Here is an 18227-nt window from a genome sequence, read left to right as displayed (position 1 = left end):
TTGGCGACTTACTGCCAACTGCAGTTATGAAATGTTTGTTTACAAGTATAATTCATTGGCTGATCCCTTCTGATGACCTGGATGGAATTATGTTATCATTCCTTAACCCATAGGAAGTCCCACCCAGCTGACTACTTCAAAATGGTGAAAGTCCTCAATGGGGCTGCCGATGTTAAAACGGACTTTTGGGAACTAGAGTCCTCTATGGTCTGTCTACACATATGACTCCTGATTTAGATATCCTACGGTATCCCTGCTCAACCATTGCAGGTTGAATTATTCCTCTAATGCTTTCACACGGCTATCCAGTTTCACCGTCTCACAACTGGGCCACACCAAAATATACACTGGGAAACCAGTCACAAAGCTTTCCTCAGAGGCTCCAAAAAGTGTACCCACTTAGATAAACACAGACTGGGGTGTGAAAAGCAGTCTTAGCAGGTTTGTATTTGTATTTTTTAACCTTATTTAAACAGGAAATCCTATTGAGACCAATACTTCTTTAACAAGGGAGCACTGCACACAATCATACAAATTAACTAAATTGACAATTTACAGTTTTGACCCTGAGGTGTAAAAAAAGTTATTGTTTTGCGCATGGATTCAGTTTGCTGTGCACTGCTCAATGTTGAATCCTTAAATTCTTGACTGAAATTAAATAAAAGATTAATGGTCATCGTTCTCATCTTCACCATCGTCAACATTGTCATTACCACCACCATTGTATCATCCAAATAATGACTAAGGGATGTTGGGTTGTTGAAGCCATCGTTAAGGTACCAGCTAAGTGCCAGGCCTCTATTTATAGCCTTTAATGATGATATTATTACATATCAGAGTACAGGATCCTCCAGACTCTGCAGATTGCAAAGGCTGTGAAGGATACGTGGGAATGTGGGACATGGGGCATGAGGGGGGAGTAAGGAAGGCAATCAGCCAAACAAACATCTCACCCATCAGTGCCTTAACCTGTGAAAAAATCACTTTTGGCTTGCAGAGGCCCTCTTGGTGTATGAATAAGTGCATGTATGCTTGTGTGTGTGTGTGTGTGTGTGTGTGTGTGTGTGTGTGTGTGTGTGTCTGTGTGTCTGTGTGTCTGTGTGAGAGAGAGAGAAAGAGAGAGAGGTCATGCAGGTAGAATGTCAAAATCAAACGATAACTTTAAAATTGGACAACATTTATTGGAATACAACACACACGTTCTTTACCACAAGTGGCTGAACATTCATTTCAGTTCCATAGTAAAAGTAAGAAAATATGAATACATAGTAAATTCTACATTTATCAGTTCTATTTCATTTTTAGAACTTTTCCATCAGATGATAAAATAAAAGACAGAGCAGCTGTAAGACAACATCAGGTTATGATACAGGAGAACACCCCAGGGTGTGGCATTTATGTATTGAGCCCTATATGTATTCAAATTTCATTAGGATCCTGCAAGCTCTCAGTGCATCAACAACTGTTTGTCCTTTAAACAACCCTACATAGATTATACTATGTCTAGATCTATAAAATGCAAAACATACACACATAGAAGAGAATGACAGGAATTATGCACCTTTAACCATCTGAGCACAATTTATTTGCCTATGCCCTTTAGGCTAGTGTACAGTACCTTTGTGTTTTTGGTATGTATAAACAATAAGCATTCATAAAAATTGTATCAAATGTTACTGTACAATACTGACAATATAATGCTTTTTTAAGGTTTACGTCAGAAAATGATCTGCGGGCTGGTTCCATAGACTGCATGTTCCATCAGATGCGGCCAACAGCATACTGTACATTACAATAAGACTGCTGAATGTTAGTTTCTGTTTTCACTACAAAGTAAACTGATGTGAGGGTTATCATAATAGGAATACAGACAAGACGATCCAACCCAGGATTCAAAGGTTCAAACCCGATCAGCAGACGATGCTCTGAAGAATGTCTGGTCTGATCATGAAAGTGTCCAGAGAGGATCCTTCCCCAGGAGATGATCATTCCTGGTGAATGTTGCCATCTTTCATCCTCCAGCACTCATACAGCATGCTATGGAATTGAACAGAGATAGAAAAACACAAAATAGTTCATTATTAAGATCTCCCTATAATTCTAAATGAAGCAAGAAAAACATTATTATGAGTATGGAATCAGGTACACTGATGGTTGTAATCATACCGTGGTAAAGTGCACTATGGATAAGATCAGGATAATCAGGAGGCCAATGATCATGGAGGCTATCGCCATGTGAAAGGCTTTCCTACCGAGCCTCTCGGAACCCTCATAGTCCTCCTCATCATAACTGTTCTGAGACTTCAGAAGACAGGAGAGGGAGAAACAGAGAGAGAGGGAGGGAGGACAAGAACAATGGGTGAGAGGAGAGTACAGTTGGGGCAGAGCAACAGAAAATATCACTTTTAAACAATTAGAACCATTCATCAATAAATGGTGTAAAGTTTTCTTTAAGTATTCATCAATAACCATTACTGTAACAGTGTACACTATTAGTGGACACTGGGGAGATACAGGTAGGTTTCATCCCAGCCAATAAACCATCTAATATTTAGCCAGTGATTCAGAGGGGGACACACCAGTTAAAGAGATCATAATACTACGAATGGAGGGAAGAGTGACGCTGTATCATTGGTGAGTCAGATGAAAAGGCTGGACTGGACCTGTGAACACTAAATAATTTTTAGGGGAAACCCTTATGGGCACTGATCAGTACACTTCTCGGCACTCGGTTGAAGAGAAAATGCTCTTGCTGAACTTCTGTTTCTCACTTCGTCCCTGCCTTGGGTGGCACCTTAAATTCATGTTTATATTAAGATTTGTCAGAGTGCTGTGGATTACTCAGTGTCATGTGCTCCTCATCTTGTTTCTCACAGCCACAAAGCTGCAACAGCTGCCGTTGGCACATGTTAGGTTTAACGGATCCTTAAGTCGATCTAATTAATCTAATAAAATAAATCCATCAAAAGCAGTCTGTTTAAGCTAGAGATATCTGTTTATTTGTATGGGCTGCATCTCAATCCACCACATCTGCCTGTTTGCCTTCCTCATCTGCTGTGGAAAGTGGCAGAGCTACAGCATTGTTTGTCAGACTAGGGGCCTCATTTAAAACCGTTGCGTACATTTTATACTAGATATCTGCTTGCACCATTTCTGAAAAGACTGCCTATGCACACAGTATTGAGATTAATAAACTTAGCGCACACCATACATAGCCTATGTATTTTTCCGTTATAAATCAGACCTGTCGTAAAACTGTGCACGTGAACGAGCATTATAACTCCGCCTAAAAATTACCCATCATTCACCTTTTATGGTGACAATAATGTCCTTTTCTTTTGCAGTGATATTTGGTGTAGTCTAACTGACCGTTTCTGAAAGACAAAACAATTGCAAATTGTTGTCGACCTGTAAGCACACTGTTTGATTTCAATAACGTTTTGCATTTACTTTTTCCGAACCTAAATATGTTGCACTGCCTGCGAATTCTGAAACATTGTCTACTCTGAAAAATATGAAAACTACAGTAGGCCTACTTACAGTGGTAGCCTACACATTTCAATGTGAAGCATCAATTGTCTATCAACTGTCTGTTCACCTGTTAAATTCTACTGTATGCATAGAGAAAAAACGTGAAATTAATAGGCCCAATTAAATTAGACATGCGCATGGCAATTTGTTGTATGGCTACTTTGGGAATATGAACTCATGTCCAGAAAAGATGAAAACCATTGCAAAATACACTGCTCAAAAAAATTAAGGGAACACTTAAACAACACAATGTAACTCCAAGTCAATCACACTTCTGTGAAATCAAACTGTCCACTTAGGAAGCAACACTGATTGACAATACATTTCACATGCTGTTGTGCAAATGGAATAGACAACAGGTGGAAATTATAGGCAATAAGCAAGACACCCCCAATAAAGGAGTGGTTCAGCAGGTGGTGACCACAGACCACTTCTCAGTTCCTATGCTTCCTGGCTGATGTTTTGGTCACTTTTGAATGCTGACGGTGCTTTCACTCTAGTGGTAGCATGAGACGGAGTCTACAACCCACACAAGTGGCTCAGGTAGTGCAGCTCATCCAGGATGGCACATCAATGCGAGCTGTGGCAAGAAGGTTTGCTGTGTCTGTCAGCGTAGTGTCCAGAGCATGGAGGTGCTACCAGGAGACAGGCCAGTACATCAGGAGACGTGGAGGAGGCCGTAGGAGGGCAACAACCCAGCAGCAGGACCGCTACCTCCGCCTTTGTGCAAGGAGGAGCACTGCCAGAGCCCTGCAAAATGACCTCCAGCAGGCCACAAATGTGCATATGTCTGCTCAAACGGTCAGAAACAGACTCCATGAGGGTGGTATGAGGGCCCGACGTCCACAGGTGGGGGTTGTGCTTACAGCCCAACACCGTGCAGGACGTTTGGCATTTGCCAGAGAACACCAAGATTGGCAAATTCGCCACTGGCGCCCTGTGCTCTTCACAGATGAAAGCAGGTTCACACTGAGCACGTGACAGATGTGACAGAGTCTGGAGACGCCGTGGAGAACGTTCTGCTGCCTGCAACATCCCATAGCATGACCGGTTTGGCGGTGGTTCAGTCATGGTGTGGGGTGGCATTTCTTTGGGGGGCTGCGCAGCCCTCCATGTGCTCGCCAGAGGTAGCCTGACTGCCATTAGGTACCGAGATGAGATCCTCAGACCCCTTGTGAGACCATATGCTGGTGCGGTTGGCCCTGGGTTCCTCCTAATGCAAGACAATGCTAGACCTCATGTGGCTGGAGTGTGTCAGTAGTTCCTGCAAGAGGAAGGCATTGATGGTATGGACTGGCCCGCCCGTTCCCCAGACCTGAATCCAATTGAGCACATCTGGGACATCATGTCTCACTCCATCCACCAACGCCACGTTGCATCACAGACTGTCCAGGAGTTGGCGGATGCTTTAGTCCAGGTCTGGGAGGAGATCCCTCAGGAGAGCATCCGCCACCTCATCAGGAGCATGCCCAGGCGTTGTAGGGAGGTCATACAGGCACGTGGAGGCCACACACACTACTGGGCCTCATTTTGACTTGTTTTAAGGACATTACATCAAAGTTGGATCAGCCTGTAGTGTGGTTTTCCACTTTAATTTTGAGTGTGACTCCAAATCCAGACTTCCATGGGTTGATAAATTGGATTTCCATTGATTATTTTTGTGTGATTTTGTTGTCAGCACATTCAACTATGTAAAGAAAAAAGTATTTAATAAGATTATTTATTTCATTCAGATCTAGGATGTGTTGTTTAAGTGGTCCCTTTATTTTTTTGAGCAGTGTATATTTATGATATGTATTTTGTATTATATTTATCAATGAAATATTGTCGCCTCCAGAAATTTGACATTACATTATTCAGACGTAGCCTACAAACGTCAATAGAAAAGCTGAACCATCTGTTCTACGTTTAACTGAGCTTCAGTTCGGATCACAGAGCTAAATAGTTGAAATAGCTTAACTATGCTGAACCAAAATATAAATAGCTTAACTACGCTGAACCAAAATATAAATAGCTTAACTACGCTGAACCTAAATATAAATAGCTTATCTACACTGAACCAAAATATAAATAGCTTATCTACGCTGAACCAAAATATAAATAGCTTAACTACGCTGAACCAAAATATAAATAGCTTATCTACGCTGAACCAAAATATAAATAGCTTAACTACGCTGAACCAAAATATAAATAGCTTAACTACGCTGAACCAAAATATAAATAGCTTAACTACGCTGAACCAAAATATAAATAGCTTATCTACGCTGAACCAAAATATAAATAGCTTATCTACACTGAACCAAAATATAAATAGCTTATCGACACTGAACCAAAATATAAGTAGCTTATCGAGACTGAACCAAAATATAAATAGCTTATATACACTAAACCCAAATATAAATGTAACATGTAAAGTGTTGGTCCCAGGATAAAATAAAAGATCCCAGAAATGTTCTATATGCACAAAAAGCTTATTTCTCTCAAATGTTGTGCACAAATTTGTTGACATTCCTGTTAGTGAGCTTTCTCTGTTGCCAAGATAATCCATCCACCTGACCGTTATGGAATATGAAGAAGCTGATTAAATATCATGATCATTATACAGATGCACCTTGTGCTGGGGACAATAAAAGGCCACTCTAAAATGTGCAGTTTGGTCACACAATACAATGCCACAAACGTCTCAAGTTATGAGAGAGTGTGCAATTGGCATGCTGATTGCAGGAATGTTCACCAAAGCTGTTGCCAGAGAATGTAATGTTAATTTCTCTACCACAATGTTGTTTTAGAGAATTAGGCACTACTTCCAACCGGCCTCACAACCACAGACCAGGACCTCCACATCTGTCTTTTTCACCTGCAGGATCGTCTGAGACCAGCCACCCGGACAGCTGATGAAACTGGGTTTGCACAACCAAAGAATTTATGTACAAACAACCAAAGAATTTATGCACTTGCGTGCTCGTCATCCTCACCAGGGTCTTGACCTGACTGCAGTTCGGCGTCATAACCAACTTCAGTGAGCAAAAGCTCACCTTCCATTGCCACTGGCACACTGGAGAAGTGTGCTCTTCACTGAAGAATCCCGGTTTCAACTGTACCGGGCAGATGGCAGACAACGTGTATGGTGCTCAGTTTGCTGATGTCAACAATGTGAACAAAGTGCCCCATGGTGGCAGTGGGGTTATGTTATGGGCAGGCATAAGCTACGGACAACGAACACAATTGCATTTTATCGATGGCTATTTGAATGCACAGAGATACTGTGACGAGATTCTGAGGCCCATTGTCATGCCATTCATCCGATGCTATCACCTCATGTTTCAGCATGATAATGCATGGCCCCATGTCACAAGGGTCTGTACACAATTCCTGGAAGCTGGAAATGTCCCAGTTCTTCCATGCCCTGCATACTCACCAGACATGTCACCCATTGAGCATGTTTGGGATGCTCTGGATCATCGTGTACGACAGCGTGTTTCAGTTCCCGCCAATATCCAGCAACTTCGCAACGGATCAACTCTAAGGATAAATCCAACATATGCACTACAACTGCCTCTGCAACGCAATGTTGCAGGGCAAACGCAGCTTTCCATTGGAAATTAATGTACTTCTGGTGTACCAAAATGCAATGACGCTGTTGGGGTGGTTTTGATTGAGGCGTTACACCTCGATCACACCGACAGCATCATTGCATTTTGGTACACCATAAGCAGTGGCGACCCATCATTCAGGGCAGGTGGCACAGTTAATAAAGCTGCATACACACATGGTCTCTTTTTTGTTTTCTTGAGTAAGGCAGTTCCAAAATGCAGGTGTTTCAGCCTAGCTCAGTGCTTTCTGTGGTGGTGGGGCGAGCCAACAGAAAACAGGATCACTGCGCCGTGATTGGCTCAGTGTTCTGTCACTCAGTTTAAGTCCTTAGTAAGAGTAGACATCCACAATTTTAGCCCTTTGGGTCCTGCCATAGAGTTATATTTCAAGTGCCCTTCCAAGAAGGCTCAAGGTCATTGGCCACAGATAAAATTACGTCAAATCATGTTATATGTACAGTAGTTTGATTGGACTGACGATGTCAAGATCTTACTTTCAAAGTCTTAGCTAGCAGTCATCATCATGAATTAAGTCGACAATCTACTAGCACATCTTTTTTAATCCTTGTCATATGAAGATAAATAATGGAGAGAAATTATAGATAAAACATATCGGTGCTCATCGGCCATTGGACATAAAGATTACACAACAAGTTGAAAATCGCAAATTCAACAAATGAGCCATCTGTAAAGAATCAGTGGCTAACTGCAGGCATTGCAAAGCAACCACTAACGTTAGCCTGCTATTCAATGGAGTGGCTGTGTTTTTTTCCCAGAGTTCCCAACATAAGTCCAGAGAATGCCAGACTTTTATGACAAAATTTGCAAACAAAGGACTGCCGCACCACCTTCACAAGGTGAGTACAAAAATCTCTTGTATGCTGCTGCATAAATTATGTAATATACCAGGGAGATATGTATACTGTAGCTAAGAAAGTAATACTAAGTGTATGTTGTGTAGTAATTTGGTCTATTTTCACCAACGCGGTATTGTAAACGTTCGTGGCAGGTGTGTGCTTCTTTTTGTACAGCATCGACAGTGCTACCGATAGTAGTGGTGGCGCTTGGCTTGCACATGCAAATTCAGCACACACAACATTCTACAATAGAATTGTGTTATTTGATGTGTCAAATGAAAAGCTTACTTAACGTGTCAAATAGTGTTATATGACGTGTATCTTTTTTGACACTCAAAGACCCAAACGACGTGCAATATGCCTCACCCTAATAATTTGGTCTATTTTCACCTCTTAATTTCGCCTACTGTTCTAACTTGGTGGTGCACATGTAGCCTATAACCTGTTTTAGAGAAATGTAGTCATTAAATATTGTAAGAGCTTTCATTGTCTGTTTATATGCCCCCTGTATTTATCCTACGGTTCTGACTTGGTGTACAGAGAGAATACTGTAAGAACGGCCCAAGTTCTGAATTCTGTTGTTGTACAAAAGTGCTGAATAAATAGTTATATCGACTACGTCCGTCGTCGCTTGCTCATTGTCTTAATCAAAATTACGGATTGCCTCTTATCCGCTTGTCGTCCCCTTGTGCCATAGTTTGCACATCTCAATTGTCAGTAGAAACCAATTTTTTTTTAAGCAAGTCAGCCGTATGGGCTATGTTTTTTTAAAAGGCAGTAAATGAGGCTGAATGAACTGTTTTGCTGCAAGACAAGGCTCCGCTGAAAGCCAGGTGTAGCACTGGTAAGGTGTTGGGACTCTGCTGTTGGGATAGCTTTTTGTAGGCCATAACAGTTTGTGGGTACCGTTTGTCACAGTTATAGTGAAATTAATGCATTATTTAGTGTTGTGTTGTGGCTTTGCTGGCATGCCTCACACATTTTTTGTTTGTTTGCCCCACCAAGATTTACATGCTAAAATCGCCACTGACCATAAGTACATCCATTTCCAATGGAACGCTGCATTTGCCTTGCAGAGGCAGTTGCAATGCGTTCTGTGTGGTGCATATGTTTAATTTATCGAACGTGTGCGTCAAACTGTATGCGTAGACGTCTTGACAGAAATGGTAGCAGAAGGTGAATGTTGAACTTTTGTTGCATACATATACAGATGATGCTGTCGGTGTGATCCAGTCGTTACAGAGTAGACTACGTGTGCTTCAATTAGCTGGCTCGGTGCAGTAGGGGGAAGATTTTTGTGTGTGAAAAAATATGAATGTCTACGTTACACTATCCCGCGAATCTCCCGCAAAATCATCCTGTTGTCCCACATTTGGGTATTTTAAATGTGGTCACCCACATCTGAAGGTAACCCGGTACCAATTTAAAAAAATTATGGAAGTATAAAAGTAGTTTTGTGACAACAAAAAAAGGGGTTAAATGTGTCTATATATACCTCCTGAGCTTTCTTATATCTCCTAGATATAGGACAGACACTTCAAAACCTTATTCCTTATGATACATTTTTGACTGTTTTGCCATTTATGAACGTGTTATTCAATGCGTTTCTAATGGCTGTAGTAGTAAAGGCCAAATTCAGTATTTAATCAAAAAATATATACAGTATACACTACATGGCCAAAAGTAAGTGGACACCCCTTCAAATAAGTGGATTTGGCTATTTCACCCATTGCTGACAGGTGTATAAAATCGAGCACACAGCCATGCAATCTCCATAAACAAACATTGGCAATAGAATAAAGAGCTCAGTGACTTTCAACATGGCACCGTCATAGGATGCCACCTTTCCAACAAGTCAGTTCATCAAATTTCTGCCTTGCTAGAGCTGCCCGGTCAACTGTATGTCCTGTCTCCAGAAACAACGTCAGCTCAAGAACTGTTCATCGGGAGCTTCATGAAATGGGTTTCCATGGCCGGGCAGCAGCACACAAGCCTAAGATCACCATGCACAATGCCAAGCGTCGACTGGAGTGGTGTAAAGCTGGAGCAATGGAAACGGGCTCTCTGGAGTGATGAATAACGCTTCACCATATGGCAGTCCGACGGACTAATCTGGGTTTGGCGGATGCCAGGAGAACGCTACCTGTCCCAATGCATAGTGACAACTGTAAAGTTTGGTGGAGGAGGAATAATGGTCTGGGTCTGTATTTCATGATTTGGGCTAAGCCACTTATTTACAGAGAAGAGAAATCTTAATGCTACAGCACACAATGACATTGTAGATGATTCTGTGCTTACAAATTTGTGGCAACAGTTTGGGCAAGGCCCTTTCCTGTTTCAGCTTGACAGTGCCCCCGTCCACAAAGCGAGGTCCATAATTTTTTTTTTTTAATTAACAATGTATTAATTGTCATTTTTTACAATTTAACAATCATCAACAAAATATGACACAGATAATGCCCCGTTATTCACTCCACCTACACAAAACAGCATGCTACATGGGAGCACATCGTACAAAACCCTTCCATCCCCAACCCATTAACACCCCCCTCCCTCCCATCTACCGCTATTAGCGTCGATGATTAACAAAAACAAAACAGAATGACCTTCACATTCAATGTAGAAAATAAATGATCAACGCAAAAACAAATAATACATTAATAAAGAAAATAATAATGAGGCAGCTAAGGTGACAACTCTAGAAACTGCTGAAAGTCCCCCCAGACCTCATTAAATTCAAAGGGTTTATTACGTGAATTGTAGTAATGTTTTCCGATGGAAAATAGGATGTTAGTTTTAGCCACATCTGCTTGCTTGGCGGAGTATCACTCTTCCATTAAATAGCTGTGCATTTATTGGCTGCAATGACTGCCAATTTAATGAATCTGGTTTTGCAGAGTCATCTTCAAGAAGAATAAGGGAAGGATCTAGTGGTACAGTCATTTTAGTGACCTGTGATAAGATCTGAATAATGTTTTTCCAATAATTGCCTAGTTCAGGGCAGGACAAAAACATATGCATAATTGTGCCCACCCCTGTTTTACACCTTGATCTTATAGTCTCTCTGGTGTAAAGTAGACCCTATGTAAATATTGAATTGCAATGAGACCAAGGTCATCATGCCACTTCATGCAAGCCTTCAGAGCGCCATCGTTCCCCAACAGACCTTGAAGACCAGAGTACACGTAAGAAATTAAACCTTTGACCCCTTTCCTCTCCAGCCACAGTTTATCAGTTACACGTTTACTCATGGACTGAATCCTACCTCCCTGCTGAGTGGCAATATAATGCCTAACCTGTAGGTACTTGAAGAAATGAGTTTGAGTTAACTGAACATGAGATGCCAGTTGTTGAAAGGATAGTAGTTCAGCTTCTCTATACAGATGACCAAATGTTTTAATTCCTTTGTTGAAACAATAAAATGTAATAGCATCTCTTAGGGGTTTGGGTAAAATGGGGTTATTATAGAAAGGTGTTTGTTCATATATAGATTTATACCCTTCTGTTTGTTTATGCACTTCAATCAATAAGTGTTTTTAATGAAAGGATTGTTTATGCGACCTAGCAAAGCTTTAGGTGGGCTAATGTAAGGTATATTTGCCAATATTACTAGGGAAAGACACTCTTCCTCTATCTGTCTCCAAGAGAGTGAACTTGTTGTATTTTGCCATACCCACACAGCCTTTAACTGAGATGCCCAGTAATACAACTGGAAGTCAGGTAGGGTAAGTCCTACTTCTGAGTATGGTTTGCATAAAGTTGTGAGTTTCACTCTTGGGGGTTTCCCTTTTCACAGAAATGAAGAGACCTTCCAATTAAGTTGTTTGAAAAAAACTTTGGGAATAGGAAAGGGCAAGGTTTGAAAAAGGTACCAAAGAATTTTGGTAATATATTAATCTTTACACAATTGACCCGCCCAGTAAGAGAAATTGGTAAATCCCGCCAATTCTTCCCCAACCTTTTTGAGAATTGGAGTATAGTTCAGTTGATATGTCTTAATAATTTCAGAAAGAATTTGCAATCCAAGGTATGTCATTTTCTGAGGTCTCCAAGAAAACAGCTGGTCTAAGATTGGGTTCTGCATAGCTGCCCTGTTAAAAGACATAATTATACTCTTCGATAGGTTCATTTTATACCCTGAAAAGGTCCCATATTCTTTCATGATGTCAACTAATGCTCGGAGTGAAATTTCTGATTTAGTGAGCTAAAGCAAAATGTATCAGCATATAGCGAGACCAGATGTTCACGCCCACCTATACGAACACCATGGATGGATGGATGAGATCTAAAAGCTTCTGCCAGTGGCTCTATAGCCAAAGAAAAAAGGAGAGGACTAGCGGGACAACCCTGTCTTGTGCCACGTGATAGGGAGAACTGTGAGGAAATGTTTCCATTAGTCAGGATCTGAGCTACTGGACATTTGCACAGTAATCTAATCAGGCCTACATACTTAGGTCCAATATCCATCCTCTGTAAAACTTCAAACAGGTAGGTCCATTTTATGCGGTCAAAAGCTTTTTCCGCACCTAATGAAGCTGCCAATACAGGTTCTTGGTCATTCTCTACATAATGCATAATATTAAATCATCTTCTGATATTATCAGGAGATGAGCGGTTTCTTACAAAGCTTGTTTGGTCCATAGCAACCAAGTCAGGAAGAACCTTATCTAGTCTAAGAGCTATGAGTTTTGCAATAATTAAGAGCTATGAGTTTTGCAAGAATCTTATATGAAGTGTTCAATTAAGTTATTGGTCTATACGACCCACAAAGCAGAGGATCTTTCCCAGGTTTTAATAAAACTGTGGTCAGTGCTTATTCAAGTGTGTCTGTGAGCTTTTCTGTCTCTATGTCATAATTAAACATATCTCAAAGAGGCTCGAATAGTTTGGGTAAAAAGGATCTTTAGAATTCAATAGGGAATCCGTCTAACCTTGGTGATTTTCCCCCATAAATGTTGAAAATGGGTTCCCTAATTTCCTCAAATGTAATCTCTTTCTCATAGTACTCTCTATCCTTATCAGTTAAAGCTTGTAAATTGAGGTTGTTCAAAAACTCATGCATTGTGGCAGGGGCATCCCCTTCAGACTTGGACAATGTTTCATAAAACTCGTTAAAGACCAGATTAATTCCCTCAGGACCCTGAACAACTGTATTATTTGTTAGCTTAATAGAGCTAATATCTCTACGAGCTTCCTCTCGCCTTATCTGCCAAGCCAGCAACTTTCCTGCTTTATCATCTCCATGTTCATAAGACTCCTGAACATCTAATCAAATGGCTACCCAGACTATTTGCACACCCCCCTCTCTACGCTGCTGCTACTCTTTGTTAATATACATGCATAGCCACTTTAATAACTCTACCTACATGTACATATTACCTCAATTACCTCGATACCAGTGCCCCCGCACATTGACTCTGTACCGGTACCCCCTGTATATAGCCTCGCTATTGTTATTTTACTGCTGCTCTTTAATTATTTGTTACTTTTATTTGTTATATATCTTATATTTTTTAAGGTATTTAAAAAAAAAATTGTTTAACTGCTTTGTTGGTTAGAGCTTGTAAGTAAGCATTTGACTGTAGGGTCTACACCTACTGTATTCAACGCATGTGACAAATATCATTTTATTTGAAGGGGGTAGATCCAGAATTTTGGGAATCCATTCCTTCTACAGCCTCCGGGAAAACTTGAAATCACAATTTCGAGCGCTTTTGGAAATGTTCGTAAGAATCTAATTTCTACTCGAGTTTAGAGATGGCGTCTTCCAACTTCTTGCACTTTTGATTCACGTCCTAGCGGACATCCAGGATGGCAGCCTGGTGGTCAGCATGGTCTTTTAAATCCATTATTAAAAAATGTAAAGAATATGGCACCACAACAAACCTGCCAAGAGAGGGCTGCCCACCAAAGCTCACGGACCAGGCAAGGAGGGCATTAATCAGCGAGGCAACAAAGAGACCAAAGATAACCCTGAAGAGCTGGGCTTTACGGAAGAGTGGCCAGAAAAAAGCCATTGCTTAAAGAGAAAAATAAGCAAACACGTTTGGTGTTCGCCAAAAGGCATATGGGAGACTCCCCAAACATATGGAAGACGGTACTCTGGTCAGATGAGACTAAAATTGAGCTTTTTGGCCATCAAGGAAAACGAAAACCCAACACCTCTCATCACCCCGAGAACACCATCCCCACAGTGAATCATGGTGGTGGCAGCATCATGCTGTGGGGATGTTTTCATCGGCAGGGGCTGGGAAAATGGTCAGAATTGAAGGAATGATGGATGGCGCTAAATACAGGGAAATTCTTGATGGAAACCTGTTTCAGTCTTCCAGAGATTTGAGACTGGGATGGAGGGTCACCTTCCAGCAAGACAATGACCCTAAGCATACTGCTAAAGCAACAGTGGTTTAAAGGGAAACATTTAAATGTCTTGGAATGGCCTAGTCAAATCCCAGACCTCAATCCAATTGAGAATCTGTGGTATGACTTAAAAATTGCTGTACACCAGCGGAACTCATCCAACTTGAAGGAGCTGGAGCAGTTTTGCCTTGAAGAATGGGCAAAAATCCCAGTGGCTCTATGTGCCAAGCTTATAGAGACATACTCCAAGAGACTTGCAGCTGTAATTGCTGCAAAAGGTGGCTCTACAAAGTATTGACTTTGGGGGGTGAATAGTTATGCACACTCAAGTTCAAGTTCTTATTTCTTGTTTGTTTCACAATAAAAAATCTTTTGCATCTTCAAAATATGTTGTTTAAATCAAGTGATATAAACCCCCCAAAAATCAATTTTAATTCCAAGTTATAAGGCAACAAAATAGGAAAAATGCCAAGGGGGGTGAATACATTTGCAAGCCACTGTATGCTCTTCCTGCCCTACAGTACTGCTGTTGATGAGAGGAAACTATACTCACAATACAGTCATTGTATTGTGCAAAGCTATGTCCATTTATTTTGGTTGTTTAAACTCTCCCGGAATGTTAACCCTCCAACACATCTGTGATCTGGGATTTGACACAGTCGTGGACATGTATCCTATCCTGTAGTTGAACTTGACTTCAGCTCCAGTCATGACCGAGCACACATCGTCAGCATTATGTGTACGTGTGTGTGACGCTGACGGGGGTTCAAAGAGGTGGACAGGCTATTTTTGTAACTCATGAGACTGAACTTCACAGGCACACTGACTCATTAGCCATTCAGTGATCATACACCACTGACACACTTGCACTGAGACAGGTGCATCACACAGAACAGCATGTATAACTTCAAATAAACTGTTGTGCCAGAAAATTACCATGAAGTGTTGTCATGGCTGAGATTTCACTCATGATATACTGCTAATAAAATGATCAGTGTTTCTCAAACATTTTTAAACACAGTCAAAATAACCAGTCCTCAATACCTTAACAGTATCCTGAGATAAGAGGTCACATATCATTGATCCATCCTCATTACTTCATGCCTGTCTAAAGATGAGACGTGTACTCTACTCTTGACCAACATTGAGGTAGAGGCAGACAACATTGACATGTTGACCCAACTCTTGATCAGACTCACCAGTACAGAGAAGACCAGAGCCACGATGTTGACAGGCCAGGCTGGGCAGAAGCAAGTGAGCATGGTAAGGTAGACATAGTTCTTCAGAGGGGGGATCTCCTGGGCCCCCCTGCCCCCCAAGTGGTCAGCATTCACATCCAGCAGCTGCTTGGTCTTCACCTCCGTTGGCTGGGGCGTCCCTGGAGACATTGGACCGGCTAAACAGGTCACACTGGTCAGTCAGAGATGGACAGAAAGGAAGTAGAGGAGCCAGGTTAAAAAGTAAGCCAATGTATGGGAGGAAAACCCCTACCTGGGGACAAGTGTCTTAAGACTGTCTTAGGTGTGAGAAGACTGAAGCAGACTAGGGGCTCCAGCCAGAGATGAGAGATAACCTAATTACTTTCAGGGGTGAATACTATCCTTCTTCTGAGAGAGGAGGGGCACTAGAGGACGGAGAGAGGGAGGGACAGGGAAGAAAGTGAGATGAACAGGGTTCAAGAGAGAAAAAGTGAAGAGAAAGTAGATTAAGGCATGCACATAGGGCCCGATTCCGATTTAGTTAATTATGCCTTTCTTATGCACGCCTTTCCTACACACTTCTCAGTAGTTGGTATTCAGACTTACCTTGTGCAGGTGCTTAATGGGCTTTGCAGGCCTGGTTCCCTTGCACGCATTGAATACATGTAATTCAACTGCTGAAAACCCTCCGACTTGCTGGCAACAGATTTTCTCATGGAGTATTCATTCAATAGGGTTTTCAGTACATTTATCTGAAGCCATCCCTTTAAATACAGTGTACCTTTTAGTTTGAATGTTGTCCACAGACTCACTAGAATATATGGAGAGAACGGGTTCAGAATATTAGGGATAATGTAAGAAAGCCATAAATGTTTTTCTGATAGAAATAACACCATTCTCTATGCACTGTAATTTACTTCATAAGAGCATATTTATTATTGAACCTTTATTTAATTAGGCAAATCAGTTAAGAACAAATTCTTATTTTACAATGACGGCCTACATACAACATTGGATAGGAGTGAGACATGGGGTGCGTTCGATCAGATTACTAATGTTAAAAATCGGTGACCAACTTTCAGTGTGTTGCATTGTGGGGATAAAAATTGTCCGACTTGTGCCTACATTATCACGTTTCAAGGTATGACCCAGGTGCAGACAATGTTGAAGAAACAAAAGTTTATTCTTTAAAACAGGGGCAGGCAAATGACAGGTCAAGCAGGCAGGGGTCAATAATCCAGAGAGAGTGTAAGGCACCAGAACAGCAGGTGGGTTTAGGGTCAGGTCAGGCAGAGGTCGGTAATCCAGAGTAGAGGCAAAGGTACAGGACGGCAGGCAGGCTCAGGGTAAGGCAGGCAGGCAGGCTCAGGGTAAGGCAGGCAGGCTCAGGGTAAGGCAGGCAGGCTCAGGGTAAGGCAGGCAGGCTCAGGGCAAGGCAGGCAGGCTCAGGGCAAGGCAGGCAGGCTCAGGGCAATGCAGGCAGGCTCAGGGCAAGGCAGGCTCAGGGCAAGGCAGGCACAGGGCAAGGCAGGCTCAAAACTAGAAAACAGGGACTATCGCAAAGACAGGATGCAAGGGGAACCACTTGTAGGTTTGAACGAACAAAACAAACTCACACAGACAGACAGACAGAAAACACAGGTATAAATACCCAGGGGATAATGGGGAAGATGGGTGACACCTGAAGGGGGATGGAGACAAGCACAAGGACAGGTGAAACAGATCAGGGCGTGACATACATGTCGACTGCATGAACTTTACAGCAACCATGTGATTAAAGGTCCTGAAGTTTCGCCTGCAGTGTATTTACATTTTCTTCAGTTGCTCGTCACTAGCGGCAACTTGCAGCCATCGCCTGCATTGTGGGAGGCACTATTTGTGTTTTTGTTTGACCCATGCGAACGGGACCAAAAACATGACTGAAACAGGAAGTAACTTTGCTGCAATTCACATGTATACAGTGGATATGTACAAATTAAATTGATATTTGAGGCTCTCTCTCCCCAATTGATAGTATAATGTAGGCTACGCACATATTTAGTGTGTGATATGAGGTTGGAGACATGTTTATTTCGACATTACAAATAAAAGCCTTTTTAAACAATGGCAACACTGCCATATTGCACTGAGCTTTGCTGTTGGAAAACTACATCAGTGTCTGACTTTTGGCTATATACAGATGCACCTCCTCTGACTTCACTCTTCAACTTTCAACAGCAGTCGCGTGCTTCAGCCTTACTACTCAAACAAGCCCTATGGTGATGGAGGTTGGGAGATTATGGACAAGTCATGGACCATGATGTTTGTGTGCCTCTGCCTATTGTAAATGGCTCAGAAGAGTAACTTAATGGCAATTCACTTAAGAATCAGTACTTTGATTACTTTAAATATACTTTTCTGTTATGCTTACATTTCCAATATGGATGCATAACACATTGGGGCTAGTTAACCTAAATGACTAAATTGCTTGAATGTTTCCTAACCTTGAAAGTAGTCTATGGAGAGACTGCAATCCCTTTATATCTGACATACAGTATACTAGTCATGTTATGTCACCATTTTTACTTTTATGTAGCTACACCTTTTGGAGCTTAAATCAATCCATTACTATCCCCTCCCTTCCTCCTCTTATACTGTTTGTAAACCTTTTCATGAAAACAATGTTTGGAAAGACAGTTACAACTCAA

The 18227-nt window shown here is 41.6% G+C and overlaps 1 protein-coding gene across 2 annotated transcripts; it reads right to left on the bottom strand.

Moving 5' to 3' along the window:
- Positions 1-1160: 1160 nt before the first annotated feature.
- On the bottom strand, positions 1161-15964 carry LOC106585337 (transmembrane protein 233). Of its 2 annotated transcripts, XM_045706977.1 has the most exons (4): positions 15833-15964; positions 15541-15737; positions 2167-2301; positions 1161-2037 (listed from the first exon to the last, which is right to left on the bottom strand). In XM_045706977.1, the coding sequence occupies exons 2-4, from the start codon at positions 15727-15729 to the stop codon at positions 2026-2028; spliced, it is 336 nt and encodes a 111-aa protein (XP_045562933.1). In that variant the 5' UTR covers positions 15730-15737; positions 15833-15964; the 3' UTR covers positions 1161-2025. The 2 variants fall into 2 exon arrangements, with proteins under 2 accessions (XP_045562933.1, XP_014026903.1); XM_014171428.2 differs by having other exon boundaries at positions 15541-15928.
- Positions 15965-18227: the final 2263 nt, after the last annotated feature.

Source organism: Salmo salar, chromosome ssa24 (assembly GCF_905237065.1).
Source record: "Salmo salar chromosome ssa24, Ssal_v3.1, whole genome shotgun sequence".
Taxonomy (NCBI): Eukaryota; Metazoa; Chordata; class Actinopteri; order Salmoniformes; family Salmonidae; genus Salmo; species Salmo salar.
The sequence above is the reverse complement of the archived record's forward strand: the minus strand, read 5'-3'. Positions and strand labels throughout refer to the sequence as shown.